The sequence below is a fragment of the Echinops telfairi genome, unplaced genomic scaffold (assembly GCF_000313985.2).
Source record: "Echinops telfairi isolate 266 unplaced genomic scaffold, ASM31398v2 ScPeMD7_1;HRSCAF=3_0, whole genome shotgun sequence".
In the NCBI taxonomy this organism is placed as follows: domain Eukaryota; kingdom Metazoa; phylum Chordata; class Mammalia; order Afrosoricida; family Tenrecidae; genus Echinops; species Echinops telfairi.
Window position 1 is genome coordinate 74,599,683 of NW_022103896.1, and position 18,071 is coordinate 74,617,753.

Sequence of the window (18,071 nt, forward strand, 5' to 3'; positions counted from 1 at the left end):
GGCCGGGCCGCATGTGGCCGGCGGACCGTAGTTTGAGGACGCCTGGTCTACAGGAACACTTGTCAGTCACTGAAATCCTTGCTGGTTTAAAAAAAAAAAAAGAAATCCTTGATGGATTTCTAAACTTAGCAATCACTAATTAAGAGACCATGGCACATTACCAGAGCAAAGTGCCGTGAGGTTGACAGTGTGTCTGTCAGGTAACTGCACACTTTTATTTTCCCTTTAATTACCTTACTCCTTAAAAGGCTTTTGTGAAGACGATGACGGGTTGGTTCCAGATCATTAGAGGTTCATGGAATGCACCATGATTGTACAGATTGTGGCGTGTACTCAGTAAACTACTCTCAGCTGCCACCGAGTCACGGGGAGGCTGCAGGGCAGCGCCGAACTGCCCCTGTGGCTTTCCAAGACTGTAACTCTACACAAGTAGAAAGCTTCATCTTTCTCCCGAGGAGCAGCTTGGTGGTTTTGAACTGCTGACCTTGTAGTTAGCAGCCTAACTCAAAACCCAGTACACATAAGCCAGCAGGACGCCTTGTCAGTTAGCTACAGGCACCGAAAAGTTATAGAGGCTGTTAGTACACAGACTGATAGAAGAATAAAAAGATATACTTCCAACGTGCAGGATGTAACTTGAGCTGCTCTCCTTTGAAAAATGTTTTAACCTCAAATAAATTCTGGATGGCATGTGTACAGTCCTCGCTCCTGGCCTGTGAGTCCAATCCCCGCTATTCCTTCCTGGGGGGTTTGTAGTAGCCTGGGAGAGGGGCTAGGTCAGCGGTTCTCCAGCCGTCCCCTGCGAGGAGGAAAGCAGTGATGGCGGCTTTCCCGGGCGCATCGACTGTCTTCACAGGATGTCGGCCATGGAGACAGCAAGAGAAGGCTTGCCGCTCCTGAAAGGGACCTGGTGCCAGTGGCCACTGGTAGGGGCCTGGGACTCACGCTGCCCGGCCCCTTCCTCCCTGGAGGCCTGTCTGACGCGATCAAGGGAACTCTCCCAGCGGCCATTCTTTCCTGGGGTGTTTTTTCATGAGGATAGCTTTTCTTCGAGAACATTCAGTTCTCTTTCTCCAGAAAGTGTTTATTTGCATTTCTATAAAAAATCAGTTCTGTGCCTGTTTGTTTTTTCGCCTCAGTTAAGCAGCACTTGTTTGGAAATGTCGCATCAGTCTGTGGGAAAGGGGCAGCGATACTGTGCTGTCTGTGTTCTTTGTCGTCAGCAGTAGGCTGCACCCTTTGGTATCTTGGGACCTGCCCAGCGAGACCGGTTTAACTTCTGCCAAGCACGGGGCCTTACCTGAGCCTCTACCTGCAGTTTGCCTGGGTCCCCAGCAGAGGGCATTTTCCCTGTTAGGTTGTCACTTCTTTTGGACCCTAGAAATTGGTCATTTGTGTTCCCCAGATTCGGAAAATGACTTCAGGAAGAAAGAAAGGAAAAATAAAAAAAAAAAAAACCGGCTACCTTTAGCATCCAGACTGAATGCGTTTTGTTTAGTGTGTGTCTCTCTCCAAAGGAATTAGGCGGCGCAGCAGAGTCAGGGAAACGGCCCACCCCTCTCGGCTCGATCGAGGTTGCTAATCGATACTGGGATGCGTTTTGCCACTTCGTTTCTGGAACATGAAACATATTCAGTGTGTGTTTTAAAAATTAGCCCTTTGGGCCTGCCACAAGCAAATATTGTTCCAGTGAATTTCTTTTCTCCTCGGCCCCAGTCTTCTGGGGAGAACTTGTTTTGGCAGTTTTGGATAACACGCCCAGCCAAATCATGTTTCCTTATCGTTTGCACATATTGTTACTAATACATTTCAGTGTAGGACTGGTTACATCTTTATTAACTTCACTAAGAAGCCAAAAATTCCTATAGAGAAAATGACAATCGTGTTTATATTATCCACATGCTGGCTGCAATCTATGAGTTCATATCCCTTTAAAATATATTTTAAACTAAAAATGCGCAGCTTTGAGTTGCTTGTGACTCATAGCCCTTTACGACAGAGCAGAGCTACCCTATGGGATGTCCCAGACACAGTCTTTACATAAGCAGGTGGCCACTTCTTTCTCCCAGGGAATCGGTGGGTTCAAACTACCAACTTTCACGCCACAGCCGAACCACCACTCCTCCCAATACTCTATGTCCAAATACCAGAGGGTTGTGTGGCCTTACAGGATACAAGCAGAATTGTCCAAGATGTCTACCTCGAAAAGCACAATAGAGTGTTTGGAAAATAGAGAGTTATACCATGGAAGGGAAACCCAAACATTCTAAAACCTACCGTTCTTTTCCAAATTTCATTTCTAGACTTTTTGTGACTCCGGTTGTTATGGACAGATATGTGGTAGTTGAGGAGGAAGATGATCCCACTCCCTGAACTCTTTCAAGAAACTTAGATGTATAAGGGGATAGAGAGAAGATAAGGAAGCTACCAAGAGAGTACCATGGTTTTGTTACTGCTATTTGTTACTGGGAAAGACTTACCTCCCAATTCTTCACTTCTGGATACGTGAAACTTCCACAACTCATTTTTCCTAGAACAGGGAAAAATTGTTATCTTCGATGCTCAGAACTGGTAAAATAAGAGAACACAATTTTTAGATGGGAAAAAAGTGGGATCCAGCTGACCTTTCTCCTTAGTTTATATTTATAATCCCTATTTGGAAACACCATGTGCTCAGGTTAGCTTGTTTGCCTACTAACGTAATATCTCTCCTTTCTTTTTAGGAAATAGTCTAGTAACTTTAGCTTTTCATTTGTTTAATCTTCATGGATTAATTGACTACTTTAACTTAGATACAATGAAACTTCGTCGATTTTTAGGTAAGTGGTTGTAACCCATTTAACAGTAGCAAGATTTTATATAAGAGCGTGTTTAAGTATCTTATTCGTTATATTGGTATACAGTTTGCTGTGTAACAAACCTCCCCCAAATTTGGTAGCTTGACGTATCAAGCATTTGCTGAGCTCCGGAGGCTGTGTGTCAGGGCAGTGCTACTTCTGGCCCTGGCCAGTCTCGTGCCCGCATCGGTGCCAGCCAGCAGGTGAGTGCCAGCTTAGCTTTGCATGTCAGAGCTGGGGCAACTGGCCTGCGTTGGCTTTGTGCTACATGGCCTCTTTTTATGTTGTTAAAAAGGGACAGAGGAATTTGGCACCTTCATAGAATTCACATTAGGGAAAAAAAGGAAGAAGAATTTTTCATTTTACAACAAGACTGTGCTGGCCCTGGAGTACTAGCTTCAATGGCACTGGCCTGTTTGCAAGAGAACAGGACTGAGTGCAAACCTCAGACCCCCTGCTCAGGCTGGCCTGCCTGCCTTCAGGCCCCTCTTTGGCCTGAGCCAGTCACCTGAGGATGGCGCCCCTCCTGATGGAGGAGCTATGCATACGTGAGATGGTAGAGAACTGAGATGATGTCCCCGCTGGTCTCTTATGCTGGCTGGGTGCAGCTCCATGACAAAGGTGGAGCATTTCCTGTACTGCACTGCATTGTTGAAGGTTGGAACTTTAAAAGTACCTTGCCTCTTGAGCCCCTCTGCCTGAAATCCTTGCCATACGATTTTCAAGATTACTTTAAAGGATAGGTTTTGAATTTTTTTAACAGAATCTGTTTAAAGACGCAGGGTGATACTTTCACACAAGTAGGGAAAGTTGCATTGTTTCACCAAATGAGAAAATGCCTCAGTCAAAAGTGCAAGTACCCTGGAGGTCTTCCGTCTCACAGTTTGTAAAGGAAGCTAATATTTCTGTGCCACTGAGTACCAAACGAAAATACATTTACTACCTGGGACTTTGGAAAAACTTTTGAGTGCATATTTATTTGTAAGTCATGTGTGTGTATTACTGTATTGTGTGTGTTATAGAACACAAAATCGGTATTAAGAAGGATATTAAAAGGACAGTGTAAGGATGGGTTCAAAGTAGACACAGAATTCTAGTGGTGCATCTGCACTCAGCACTGAGGGTGCTCCCTCCTCCTTAGGGTAGACTCCCCTTGCTTGGACGCCCCTGGATTCCAGTGGTCACGGCCATTCAGCCCATCCCTATACCACACTCGCCCACCACTGATCCACTTTGTGCTCACAGAGACCCAATGGGAAGAATAGAGCGGCCCCTTCCTTAGGGTTTCCTGGACGTAGGTTTAAATGGCTGTTAGTTCCCTGCTGTTCTCAGGACAGCTCACAGGGCCAATGACCACCTGCTCTTTCAGATTGAGATTTTGGGAACAGAGCACGGGAGAGCAGAAACCCTCTCTCCTGCCAAAGCGCAAACTCCCGATCAGACCTGCACTAACCTCAGCATCTTTCCAAAGCTTTTGCCAGCTTTTGTTCACGGCAGGGTCCCTGGGACCCTCAGTGCCGAGCACAGTGTCTGTCCACGCGACCCACTGTATGCAGGTGTTCGGCATCCGAAGACTGAAAAGACTCCAAAGGGAAACACGTAATTAAGCCGTCCCATCAAAGCAGTCTCTCAAAGGCCGAGAGTGGGGCCACAGTGCTGGGTGCCTAGCCTTTACCCTGGACTGGGGATTGTCGTAATCTAGAGACTACTGGTGCACCAAGAACAAGACGAATGTACTGACATTTTTGACATGAAAACAGTCCCAGGCATTGTTCTTTGGGCATGAGTTACAAGACGCGAGTTATGGGGTGATTAGCATCTCTGCGCTTGAACGATGTCGTTTTATATCATCCACATTAAAACTGTAAATTACAAACTCATCACCGTTTTTATATTTGCACGTGCCTGCCACTTACAACTAAATTGGAAATCTCTGGTCCCTTCCATGCAGTCCTGGTTCAGGAAGATTACCACAGTCAGAACCCTTACCACAACGCGGTCCATGCTGCGGACGTCACTCAGGCCATGCACTGTTACCTAAGAGAGCCCAAGGTAAGACGGTGGCATGTGCTTAGCGTGAGAACCCAAGGACATTTTCTTCTGTGTACTTCCAAATGCTTTTCTCTGACGTCTTAAATGAATTAGGAATCTGTAAGAACTGTCACCAGGAGCCCTGGAGTTTCACTGATTCCGTGCCCAGCTGCTAACCAGTTCAAACTCCCCGGCAGCCTGTGGGCACAGAGACGTGGGCATCTGCTCTCATGATGACGGAGCCCCAAACTGCAACACTTCATAATCTGGTTTTTTACTGAACAGGGCCCGATGTGGTAGCTCTGTAGATGTAGGTGAAATTCTATACACATTTCATTATTTACAATTTCTTCCTTCCTAGAACTCTAGTCACGAGAGTCAAAATAACATTTTTTTAAATCCATTAAACAGGTGTCCTAATATAATGCCACTTACTTCCTTGTCAGTACCATGATACTTGAGTTTTCTTTCTGATTAAAGTTTCTGTTTTATCACAATCCATCCATCCATCCATTGTGTCAAGCACATTTGCACATATGTATGGATTGTGATAAGCATTATATAAGCCCCCAATAAAATGATTTAAAAAATCATTTTTAACCAAAAGAAATGTTATGTTTTACATAGTCCCATTTCTTGGGATTTTATTTTTTTAACGCGTGTGGTTTCTCTGATTTTGAATGTAGTGCCTGCTTTCCCCTCCAGAACGTCTAAATACACCGTAGCTGCTGCTTGCTTTCTTGTTTTACTGGAAACCCTTTCATCTGCCTCGGGTGGTGTGATGGTTCACGATGCATATACAGCTATTCTTCTCACACTCTATGTACTGTTCAGTGGATTACACGCTCATGCAGTATAAACAGGGCTCTCGGCCAAGTATGTGTGTGTGGCAATGCCTCGGCGGGGTTGCCCCCTATTCAGTATGCTCCATACAATATGCCTTCTTGCTTTCTCTTTATCTTACTAATCAGTCCTGTGGAAATCTTTATGTTTAAAATGCTTTGAAAATAGCCCTAATAGAGCTCTGGGTTAGGCATTGGGCCGCTAAGCATAAGGTCAGCAGTTCAAACCCCTCCGCTAGCCCGTGGGGAGAGCGAAAGAACAGTCCCGGAAACCGATCGAGGCTCCTTTAACTCCGCAGCAAGTGGTTGTGGGGTTTCAAATCCAAAGGAGGAAATCTTTTTCTTCACCATTTTCTCTCCACTTGTTGAACTTCTCCATGTATTAAATGTAGGTAAAAATAGAAAAAAATACACATTCTTTGCTTCAAAAGGTTTACATTTTTGCAAGGGATTCAAACCATCATTGATTCTTCACACTGAAGTGAACCCAACCTGAAAAAAGGCAACAACCAGTTACCTGGAGTGCATTCTGACTCGGGGAGCCCCAGGCATGCAGGGTGGACCTGTATTCCACTGGGGTATCAGTGGCTGTCATCTTGTAGAAATAGATCGCCAGACCACTCTTCCCTGGCACGACTGGGTGAATTGAAACTGCCAAACCCTTCAGTGAGTAAGTGAGCACTTAATCCCATGTGCCACCCCAAGAACTCTTAAACTCAACCTTGGGATGGAAAAAGATTCATCCCAGCACCAAAACCCAAACCAAACTGTCTTTAAGTTGATTCCAACTCATAGCAACCCAAAATAAAGCTGCCCCTAGGGCTCCAGACATCAACTGCCTCACCTTTCTTCTATGGAGATGGTGTTAGCCCGGGTTCAGTAGAGAAACAAATTCAGAGACACTCATGTGTATAATAGAGAACTGTATATCAAAGAGTAATTTTACATTAAAAAATATCCCAGCCCAGTTCGGATCAAGTCCATGAGTCCGATACTAGCCCATATGTCCAATACCAGTCCATAAATTCCTCTCCAGACTCACACAACACATGCAATGGAAGATCACAGGCCAGTGGGTAGAAAGTCTTGTGGATCAAGTGGCGGTAGAAGCATCTCAGTGCTGGTAGGGGTCTCCACGTGGCTCCTCCAGCCCCAGGGCTCTGGCTCCATTAGCATAGCTCCATGTGGTTTGTCATCAGTAATACCCAACAGAGAGAGCGTATCTGGCCTCCAGTGAGCTATTTCTCTCCATCGTGCCTCCAAATGAGTTCATCAAGCTGCGACCTGATTCACAGGCTAGACTCCACCCCTTCTTCAAGCTGACAGTAGATGATATAACTGCCACAGAGATAAAAGCCAAGCCCTTTTAACCATTGTGCCACCAGAGCTCCCTCACCCAGGCAGAAAAGTAGCATGATCTAAAAGTAAGCATGAACCAAGTTGGCGGTGTATGCTCAGATTCATTACTGATAGTGTACCTACCTGCTGGAAGTCTAGTAAACCCTGCTCTTAGATAGCCTGAATCAGCATGCTCTCGTGAGTGACCGTGAGGGGAGCTGGTGGGGTAGTGATTGCACCTTGAGCTACAGTCCTCATGGTCGGCAGTTGGAAACCAGCAGAAGCAGCTCGTTGGGAAAAAGCCTGGGCTTTCTACTCCCCAAAACAGTTAGAGTCTTGGCAGCCCAGAGGCGGTCTCTATGAATGGGCGTCAACCCGATGGAAGTGAGTGGGAGGCTTTGTGTTCCGGCGCGTGTTACCTGGCCAGATTGGTGAAGTGCTGCAGAACACAATCAGCCATTTGCCTGGGAGAGGAGCTGGATGCAGGGAGAAGGGCTTGGCTGGTGGAGGGAGAGGCGCTTGACTCCTGCTCATCATGGTTTGTCATTGAAAGCGTTTAGCAGTACACGGTCACGTGTTGTGATGATGGTGTCAGGTACGTTTAGAATGGTTTCTGAGCGTAAACCCGCCATTGCTCGCTTACGAGATTGCAGTCCTGGATGTGAATATGTCGTGTAAATTTGTTGGAAGGTGCCCATTCACGGGAGAGGAGCGTTTTAAGGACTTTACAGGGTTACTCAATAGCCTCCTGAACCAGTGGGACTGCAGTAATTATCTCACATGTTAGAGGGTGTTACTGACCCCTAATAACTCATTTGTTAAGATAAATTATATAGTCTTAAAGTTACAAGTCTGTAATTTGTAATGGCGACAGTAAAAGAAATACTAGCAGCCTTTGGTAGTTTAATGGGGGGGGGGGGCGGCGGCAGGGGACACTGCCATTTTAAAGCCATTCTTTTTAAAAAGAAACAAGCTTAGAATTTAGCTGCTATTTAAGTAAGCTTATTAGAAATGAAGCAGTATGATGAGGAGCTCTCTAAGCGGCAGGGACATAGCTGTGATACTTCTCCTGTCCCCACTATTGTGACAAGGTCAGCAGCTGGCAGCTCCTGGTGGCATAACAGCAAACCCAAATCTAACCCACCACCAAGGTGAGTCTGTCTAATAGAGACCGATCTAAGGTTCCCCAGAGTGAAAGTGCCCCATGGATTTCCAACTCTGAAAATCTTTCTAACAGAGCGGACAGCCTCGTCTTTCTCCCTTGGAGAGCAGAGTAGGTTTGTACCATCGACCTTGCGTTAGCCGCCCGATGCTTACCCAACACCGCCACCTACGGCTCTTTGCGTGAACAACAGCACACCTGCCAAAGATGCTGTGACGAGGGGAGGAGCCTGCTGCTCTGCTATCGCAATGTAGGGAGTTGACTTCAAATATATTTTGTGATTAATTGCTCTTTTGTCACTTTTTAGCTTGCCAAATTTGTAACTCCTTGGGATATCATGCTGAGCTTAATTGCAGCTGCCACTCACGACCTGGATCACCCAGGTGTCAATCAACCTTTCCTTATTAAAACTAACCATTACTTGGCAACTTTATACAAGGTTAGTGAAATTCTATCATCCACATTTTGAGTATTTATGCATTCTAGAAAATGTATTGTGTTTTGAGGACACAAAAGTAGTGGACGTAAATTCACTATGAACGGATTAGAAATGTAACCAAATTTGTACACGTATCACTAACATGTAAATCTGTATGTTCAGAAAGATCCCTGCCATTACCTGACTCAGAAATGCATCTTTTCTTGTAGAATACCTCAGTCCTGGAGAATCACCACTGGAGGTCTGCAGTGGGGCTCCTCCGAGAATCCGGCCTGTTCTCACACATGCCACTGGAAAGCAGGTAGGTCAGAGTCAGTCAAACTTCATTTGGTATGAACCAGGGACATAAAGCTGTCAAAACAGTTTTATGAAATTTGAAAGACTGTTATTATATTCAGGTGTTCCGCAGTTTTCAGTTTTTGTCAAGTGTAGTGGACAATTGTCACCTTTGAGATTTTTGTATCAAAATTTTAATAATATAAACTTCTTCTAAAGCACAGTCAGTAGTAGTATAGTAAAGATTTATTTTCATGAAAGGCCATTTCATGAATCTGAGCACACTAAAATCCACATACACAAGGCTTGCTCAGAGTTTACCACTTGTTTACATAAATAGGTTTTACATCCCTACATTTTACACCCAGCTGGAAAAAAAACAACAAAACCTTAGGTCTAGACGTAAAGGAAAATTGGATAGAAAGTAAACATTTTATATCATAGAGTCTTTTAAATTCATTTCAGGAAATTTCCAACCTGACAAAAATAAAATGCTTTATATTCTAAGTAGCATAGCCCTCAAACTACTCCTGAACCTGCAGGATAAATGAATGAGTGAAGAAAACAACCCCAGAAATACTACCTTAGAAATAAATACTGTTAAGCAGGCTAGCTGCGCTTAATAAAATGAAGCAATGAACCCAAATTGATGGTGGGTGTCAGTAAACGCCGCCCCCCTCACTGCCCGCTCCTGCTCACAAGGGGAAGCTTGAATTTGCCTCGCTGAGAGAAGGTCCGTGTAAGGAAACACTGTGGGTCTAGGAAAACTGTCAGGTACAGAAATACATTTGGATATCAACATTTAAATTACAATCTGTTCTTTCATTGATGCCTCTTAATTTAAAACAACTTTGTAATGAAAGTAAGTGTTTTGTGTAATGACCATAAGAAAAAAGCTGGACTTTATTTTTTATTTTTTTAAATCTTTATTCATGGATACCATTTGGAGTTATGACAATAGGATGGTACTTCTGGTAAGTGGAATTATTTCTTGCTGTAGTACAACTATAAAAGTTACCTGAAGCATACAATTTATAAATGTCTATGTGTATATATAAAGTTTATTTTTTTCTTGTTTAAGGCAGATTAAAATGTTTGCTTCCTTCAATTTTTTTTTGTCCTGTTTTACATTTGAGGATTAATCCTGTTGAATTCTGAGATTTGTAAGCAATAAAAAACTGAAATTGAGGAACACTACTTTATAGCATTCCCTTATACCTTCTTCATTTAGGATTTGTTTTAATATTCCAAATTTTAAGCTTCATTATTAGCACTTTAATCAATTCTTTACTGGTCATTATGCAAAGATTTATGCAAAGCTGGTGCTTATTGAGACCTTTTTTTTAAAAGGGCAGTGATTATTTTTAACAGTGTACCTCTCATAACTTGCATGGAAGGCGGTTTTTCACATGATACAATGTATTCATTATTTGTATTAACAGATTGCTTTTTCCTTTCCAGACGATTTAGAGATCTATATACAAATGATTGGTGTAGTTTTTCAATTTGATCCTAGAAGTATCACTGAATCCAAACTTTAAAAAAAATTATTGAGTGGAATTTACTCAGAACTTAATCGAGCACTTTAGTTAAAAGGTCTATAGGAGTCAGTTGCTGCATGGCTGTAATTCTTTCCATGTGAATCTCCCTTCTGCGTTTCAGGACTATGGACACTGCAAGAGAAACCAACGTTGTTTACCTGCAACCTAACCCAGCAAAGACTTTCCCTAAGCAAGTCCCAGTCTTGTACGGCTTCTTACAGAAGCACGCCGTGCCCCCTGGGCTGGCACTTCTTTGTGGAGTGTGTGCATTCTGGCACTTTTCTACAGATTGTCTTGGTTTTTCTTTTATTTCAATACTTTTTGCTAGCATTTTTAAATTTCGTGAGTGTGAGAGAAATTAAAAGTTGAATGGTCATTAGCAAACCTTAGAACTCTGTAAAGCTTTCCACATAGTACGTTCAAGGGGGAAAATGTCAAAGATTAACTTTTTAATATTTTCCTCTGTGTATTCTAATTCCAGGCAACAAATGGAGGCTCAGTTAGGTGCTTTGATTCTTGCCACAGATATCAGTCGCCAAAATGATTACCTCGCACTGTTTAGAGCTCACTTGGATAGAGGGGACTTATGCCTTGAAAATGCCGGTCATCGCCACCTCGTTTTACAGGTAAAAAGACACCTAGAAATATTCCACTTCTTTGGGTATATCACCCAACTAGTTGGACAAAAATGGAATTGTCTTGCTGGGTATATTTTTCAGGACACGCCTTCCTCCTGAGGTATTATTATAACAACACTAGGCTAATACTATTTTCACTTTGTACCACACATACCTGATTTGTGTAAAAATAGGGAACCTTTTGAGCGGAAGCTGATGGGGCTCCTTTAATTCATCCACAACCTCCCTGTTGAGATCCCTGGCAAGTATGTGCTCTAGGAACATAGCTTTCATATTTCACACGCTCGGGGTTTCTGGGGAAAGCATCTTTTGCAAGACAGGCCGCCAATTGGAAAAGCAGCATTTTATTCTCACTAGTTCTCACAAATACACCTGGGCAAGAGAACTGGTTACTTTCTCTGTAGCTTCATGGTTAATTGAGGCATGTCCTTGTGTTTGGCCCTTGGGTGTTCACCCAGCGGTGTGCTTCACTGAGCAGTCTTGTAGCTCCTTCCTCAGCTTTTCCACAAAAACGATGGAAAGGACTATCATCTAATGAGTGCAAAAAGTAATAATAGGTTTCTCTTGCCATCTTTTCATGTGTCACCCCCCCCCACTATTCAAATTTAATACAACTAAGATTTATCTTCTTAAAAAGAATCTCAATATTTTGTTTGCTAGATGGCTCTGAAATGCGCTGACATCTGTAACCCGTGTCGAACCTGGGAACTAAGCAAGCAGTGGAGTGAAAAAGTGACGGAAGAATTCTTCCATCAAGGCAAGTTATTACAGTGATAAGTATTCAGTTCCGGGTTTAGCAACATATGAATAAAATAAAGGACTCAACCATTTATAGGTGTCTGGCAGTAAAGGCTAGTCCTTTTTGGTGATAATTCACAGTACCCGCACATGTAACTGTGATTGTCCAAACTGAGCACCTGCTTTGAAAATTAGCAGTCCCCTTTTTGTAATTACTTCTCATGTCGAAAACACCGGAGAAGAACTGGTTAACTTATCTGCCGCTCTGTGTTTGATCTAGAACGGTCCTTGTGATTACTGGCTCTTGGGTCTTATCCAACATTGGTCATTCGGTACACATTTGTGACTTCACATCGATAGCTCAGCTGTGCTCTTGCGGGTGCTCTTGAGCGGAGACTCAAGGCGACGGAGCAGAGCTGCTCCCTCGGGTTGCCCAGGCTGCCGCCTTGCCCATCAGATGCCAAGTCTGCTCTCTCACTGAGCCGTTGGTGGCGTAACTGCCCACCTTTCGGTTCGCAGCCTAGCGCCCAAACGTGCGCTACCTGGGCTCCTTGAATCTCGCTGCGCACGGACAGCAAGACGGCCTCAGAGCAGCGGCCACCCCAGCTCTGTCCTCGTCGTCGTAGAAAGCGGCAGCAGTTATAACAGGGACTAAGCGGCTTCGAAAAGTGTGTGGGCGAAAGCCACTGCCTCTTCATGCCATTTTCCCACACTCTGCAGTCCGCGCATCAGTCAGCCTGTGACTAGCAGTCAGGAACCCGGCCCTCAGTCCATCCCCCGCCCTTTGGAAATGAAAACCGCGAGGAAACCGCCCTCTTAGCAACTCCTGGTAAAGCTCCCCGCTGCTCCCTTTGCAACAGAATCCCAGCCTGTGAGCGTGTTCTGAGGGGGATAACTGAAAACCAAAAGAGAACTCATTGAGAAGCCATTTATCCTCTCACGAGCATTTGTTCGTAGTCATATTAGGAATTCTCTCTTTCTCGCCATTTGTAGGAGACACGGAGAAAAAGTATTGTTTGACTGTGAGTCCATTTTGTGACCGTCAATCGGAATCAATTGCCAACATCCAGATAGGTAACTATACTTCTTTAGTCTGCATATCTGACTGGGGGAGGGGTCCGCGGCCACCAACACTCTACACATTTCTTTTTTTAAAAATTCAGAAAATATACCTTTGTCTTTCTTCAGTAGGACACTTATCTCTTATTCTTATTTAATCTGAGCTCATAACAAAATGTGCTTTTGCAGAGTAGTGGCAGTATCGTGAAAAGAACATGAACATGTATGTACAGACCAGCCCACACTGCTGCCTGTTTTTCTGACACGCCTTTTACTGCGATGGCAGCTTTTTGGCAGCCTTATCTCATGTTGAGCCACCCCTGGGCCCCTCCCATCTATGTGCCACGTGCCATGAGGAACAGCTGCAGTGTGATACCCAAATGCACACCCTGCCTGGAACATCCAACACGCTATGCTTCCTGGCTGCCCACAGTTGATGGGCTCTTTGCCTGAGACGCCCTCATAGCGTAGTGGTTATGCATTGGGCTAACGTGCGTGTGGTCGGCGGGTTGAAACCAGCAGCAGCTCCTCAGGAGAAAGACTGGGCTTTCTACTCCCACAAACATTTACAGCCTGAGAAACCCGCAGGGCTCACGGGAGCCAGCAGTGACTCCGTGGCAGCCAGTTGCCTGCAGTCCGCGCACTTTGGGATGTTTGTTCACTTTCTCCCCACCAGGATGTAAGCTCCTTTAGGACCGGGATCTTGACTATCTCAGTCACTGCTCCATCCTCAGAAACCCAAGGAGAGTACATGAGTAGGAATGGGGGGAGTAGATGCATGCATGCATGCATGCATGAATGTGTCTAATTTCAGATATCACAACTCCTCTTTCAGCTGCCATTATGACTCTTAAAAAGAAAAAAGAATAAAAGCAACCATCAGGTCATATATGACTTTTCTAACTAAAAGTCTTGCTGTCATCCACTGAATTCTAACTCAGAGCGATCCTATAGGGTAGGGTCGAGCTGCCCATTGGCTCTCCAAGACTTTAAATCTGTAGGAGAGCAGACGGCTTCACCTTTCTCCCACACAGTGACCGATGGGTGAGAAGCGCTCACTCACTGTGCCACCAGGACTCCTTCTGATTAAAGTAGTGGGTGCGAATTGCTTCCACCCCAGTGAGACTTGCATGTTGGTTATGTGGAGCCAATGTTGAAGCAGCAAGATGAGGCAGCGTCGCTGAGAGGGATGATCAGAGAAGCTTCGATACACAGTGCACCTCTCGTCCCATTGAGCCCTAAATTTCAGTTGAAGGTGATAGAAATACCACATTGACTATAAGGGTAGGATTCTACCACAGACGATTGTAATCACCTTCAAATGGTGGTCCACCTGTACAAAGTAGAATTGGCAAAAGCTGTGTGCACGATACATTCATTGTAATCACAAAAAGAGCAGCTGCCCCGGCGGCCTCTGAATAACACCTCTTGGCACTGGGTCTCCGGGTCTGGGGTCATGACATCATAAAACGTCCCAGTTAATCCCCCTGATACCACACATGCTAGCTTTCTGTTCTGTTTCCAAGTTTGTTGCCTAGTGCTGGGGATCTGAAAAGCATGTAAGTGGGGATCCAAAGTTCAACAGGTGCTCTTGACTCACCTGGAGCATCCAAGGAAAAGGAGGAAAACCAGGAGTGTGACTGATTTGCCTCCTTACTAGGAGGAGACCCGGCTGACGATGCTCAGCTCCCATTTCTAGACATCTGGATCAAAGATTCTGTAGGAGAATCTTTGATATTTCAAAGGGGGAGCAATACAAAACAAAATTCCCATTGATGGTGAACTCCAGACGTTCTAGAACCATCGAGGGTTGATTCATCTCCCAGAATACGTCTTAAATATTAAACCTCCTTGACATGAAACAATAGTGTAGCTTGACTAGAGAGGAGACAGAAGGGAATTCTTTTAAGAACTCTCTCTCTCTGACATCAAACTGACCACAGGAGCTTGAAGGATTGGATATAGGAACTTTAGGGGACAGCCCTCGGGCTGGGGCAGTGCTGTGAAGGAAGTTGAATGGCTGCCCCACCGCATGACTGCACTGGACTAGTGTCGCCCTTGTGGACCTTGTGTGCGCCCTGCGGCTTTCATTCTCAACGGGAACAGCAAAAATAAAATTTTTAAAGAAAACAGACTCATCCGAGAAGATAAGTAAAATTACACTGACTAGACCTGTTGGAAAATCAGATTTGGGGGGTATAAAGGGTAGAACTTAGGAAGGTGCACACTATAGAGCCTTTAGAGATGAAGTTTAAGAACGTGTCAATAATTTCATTTTTTAAATGTTTTTGTCTTCAGGTTTTATGACCTACCTGGTGGAGCCGTTGTTCACCGAGTGGGCCCGGTTTTCAGACAGCAAACTCTCGCAGACCATGCTCGGCCACCTGGGGCGCAACAAGGCCGGCTGGAAGGGGCTGCAGAGGGGGCCGGCCGGCCGCGAGGACGCCCGTGCTGCCCGTGCGGAGGCAGGCCCCTAGTTAGTACCTCAGGAAAACCAGTTCTCTTGACTCCCCCAGAATCAGGGGGAGGCAAAGGGACTCTTGGAGGGTTTTAGCAATGTGAAATGGGTCTTGAGAGGTGAGAGAACGTAGTGTTGACTGTCAAGGTTTCCCAGCGAACGATGCCGGCATGATTAATTCCCAAGGATCACATAAGCCCACTGACCAATGGTTAGACCTGAACACATAGCAATATGCTCTTGGCTTTGGCGTGGAACCTTGACTCCGCAAAGTTCCCGAGGAAAAGGGTAGGAACGAGGTAAGGGAAGTTTCACGGTGTGCCACGTTGTTTTCTTTCAAACCGTGAGACTTGAGCTAAATCTTTTGAGCAGAAATCTCTTGGAATTTAACCTGCCTGATGCAACGGCGTGTCTGTCTCTGTACCTTCCACTAATTTCTCACTGAGAAAACAGAAATGTGAAGTGCCCAGCCTTTGCTGCCTCTGGCTAGACTCGATGTTTACAAACCACTCTGAAAATCCCGGTTCTCACTCTGCTGTCCAGCATGAGGGTGAAGGAACCACTGACCTTTCTTTGTAAAGACCCAGCCGTCAACTGCAGTCTTTGTTTGCCTTCTCTTCTTTGGATGCTGCCAAAGCCGCTCTCTGCTCTGGTTGAGTGCGTGCCCCGGAAAAGCAGCCTTTCTCCTCGAGCGCCGCCAGGCTCCCACTCCAGCGCTGTGTGGCAGTGCCAGTCTTTGGGTTTGTGTGTTTGTGTGTGTGTGGTTTGTTTTTTTTAACTCTTAGATTTTTGTTTGGGGTTTGGGGGTGGGGAAGGACATGATGTCCTTAGCTGTGTTCTTATTCCACAGTGGAGACATTGCATGCTGTCTTCACGGCTGTCTACTTGATCTGCACCTGCAAGGAAAAAAAGGGTGGAATGTTTTAAACACCATCATCAGCTCAGGGTACTTGCCAATCTGAAATCCAGTGGGATGGGGAAGCGTGTCCGTGTCCTCCGATCAAGGGTACTGAAGCCCCTTTCGCTGCAGTGGTTGAAAGGTATGTTGCGTATGACCGTCTCGCTGCGTGTTTATGCATGTATGACTGTGCCTGTGTTTATTTATCCACGTGGGGCAGGATCTGAAGCGCGGGCTCTTATTTATTGTTCAGAATGTGACTTAGTGAGCAGCCACACCTGGGGGGGAGGGGACGGGAGGTAAGCTGAAACAGATTGCTCCAGTTGCCTTAAACTATGCACAAAGCTAAGTGACCAAACTTCTTTGTTTTGATTTGAAAAAAAAAAAAAGTGCATTGTTTTCTTGTCCCTCCCTTTGAGGAAACGTTTGACCCCTCGATGGGCCTTTTGATGTGAACAGATGTTTTTTAGGACACAACTTACGGACTAATTTTAAACTCAGAAACATTCCACTTTTGTCATTTGTTTTAAATGGTTTTATGTGTAGTAAGCACAACTGTACTCTCGTGTTCGGAGAAATTGGTGCTTTCCTTTAGTTCCTCTGTATCCCCTTGTTATCGTATAAGACTGTTTCTCAATTCTGTTTACAGTTTGTCGCAACAGCCATGTTCTTGGGAGAAAGCTTGAGTGTAAAGCCATTTGTACGAGGCTTTGCCCTACTCATTTTAATACGTGCCTGTTGCTGTTAACTTTTGATTAATAAAAACCTATCTTTTCACATTTTACCTGTTTTTCTGTTTCCTTTTTGCTTGGGAATCAGGTGACATTTTAACCAGTAAACCACTTACGCTCAACAGTTTACACTCATTCTGGTCAGTTTCACCTTCACGTTCACCTTGTGACTCAATCGTATGGAAATCATAATGCGGAATTGCTAGGAAGCTTCTTGGCTTCTCCAGTCCCCCATCACATATGGAGTCAGCGCTGTGTGCCGGGACCTTGCTGTGAACAGCCTGTGCTGTTACCTGCACGTTACCATGGGGTGACAGTTAGCTGAGCACTGGAGAATGGCCAGCAGAGGTCAGCTCTGAGCCCAGGCCTCTGGCTCCACTCACCGTGGCCCACCTAGTGTTGGTTACCTTGGTTGGGGGTTGCACACCACACCAATTTTTGTAGATGCTAAAATACTTGTCATCCCTATGATTGGCCATTTGATTTTACTGACTTGGCTTCAATGGAAGAAAGGTCCACGGCGCTGCTCCTACATATTCCCAGCTCCTGTTCACTCGATAGAGGGGAATAGGTGTGAATGTTAAAATCAAACAGATTGGCAGTTTTCATAGAGAGGCCTGTCCAACAAAAACGCAATATAAGCCTCACAGGTGGTTTTCAATTTTCCAGTGGCCATATATTTCCCCATCATGCCTACATGTAACCTATATAAAAATACTAGGGAGGTATTTCACATTCAATTTTTGTTTAGTACTACGTCTGAAACCCACATTGTATTCACTCACACATCTCAATTTGGACGTGTCGTATTCTAGACCCTCAAGCTCCACATGTGACTAGTGGATACCATATTGGACAGCAAAGGGGGACGGAGTTGAGTATCACCAAGAGCCCAGTTGGCCACTCATATGACGGGGAACCCCGCAGGCAAATCTGATGTGTCTGGAGTCTGATAAGGATCCCTATAAACTCACAGACCTGATCTGTCAGCAAATGCAGAGTGGAACTATCTCATGGCGAAACACATTAAGCTCACAGTACCTGATATTTTAAAAAACAGTACCAGTATTGCATCTCAGGGTG

The 18,071-nt window shown here is 44.9% G+C and overlaps 1 protein-coding gene across 1 annotated transcript in view; it reads left to right on the forward strand.

Moving 5' to 3' along the window:
* PDE7A (phosphodiesterase 7A) overlaps nt 1-17,041 on the forward strand; it is a 40,704-nt gene extending 23,663 nt beyond the window's left edge. Inside the window, exons 6-13 of the mRNA XM_045290991.1 lie at nt 2,724-2,819; nt 4,789-4,889; nt 8,518-8,649; nt 8,859-8,950; nt 10,948-11,092; nt 11,765-11,861; nt 12,836-12,916; nt 15,200-17,041. Of these exons, the coding sequence (XP_045146926.1) occupies nt 2,724-2,819; nt 4,789-4,889; nt 8,518-8,649; nt 8,859-8,950; nt 10,948-11,092; nt 11,765-11,861; nt 12,836-12,916; nt 15,200-15,378 (923 nt within the window). The 3' untranslated portion in view covers nt 15,379-17,041. The remainder of the gene's footprint in view (nt 1-2,723; nt 2,820-4,788; nt 4,890-8,517; nt 8,650-8,858; nt 8,951-10,947; nt 11,093-11,764; nt 11,862-12,835; nt 12,917-15,199) is intronic.
* Nucleotides 17,042-18,071: the final 1,030 nt, after the last annotated feature.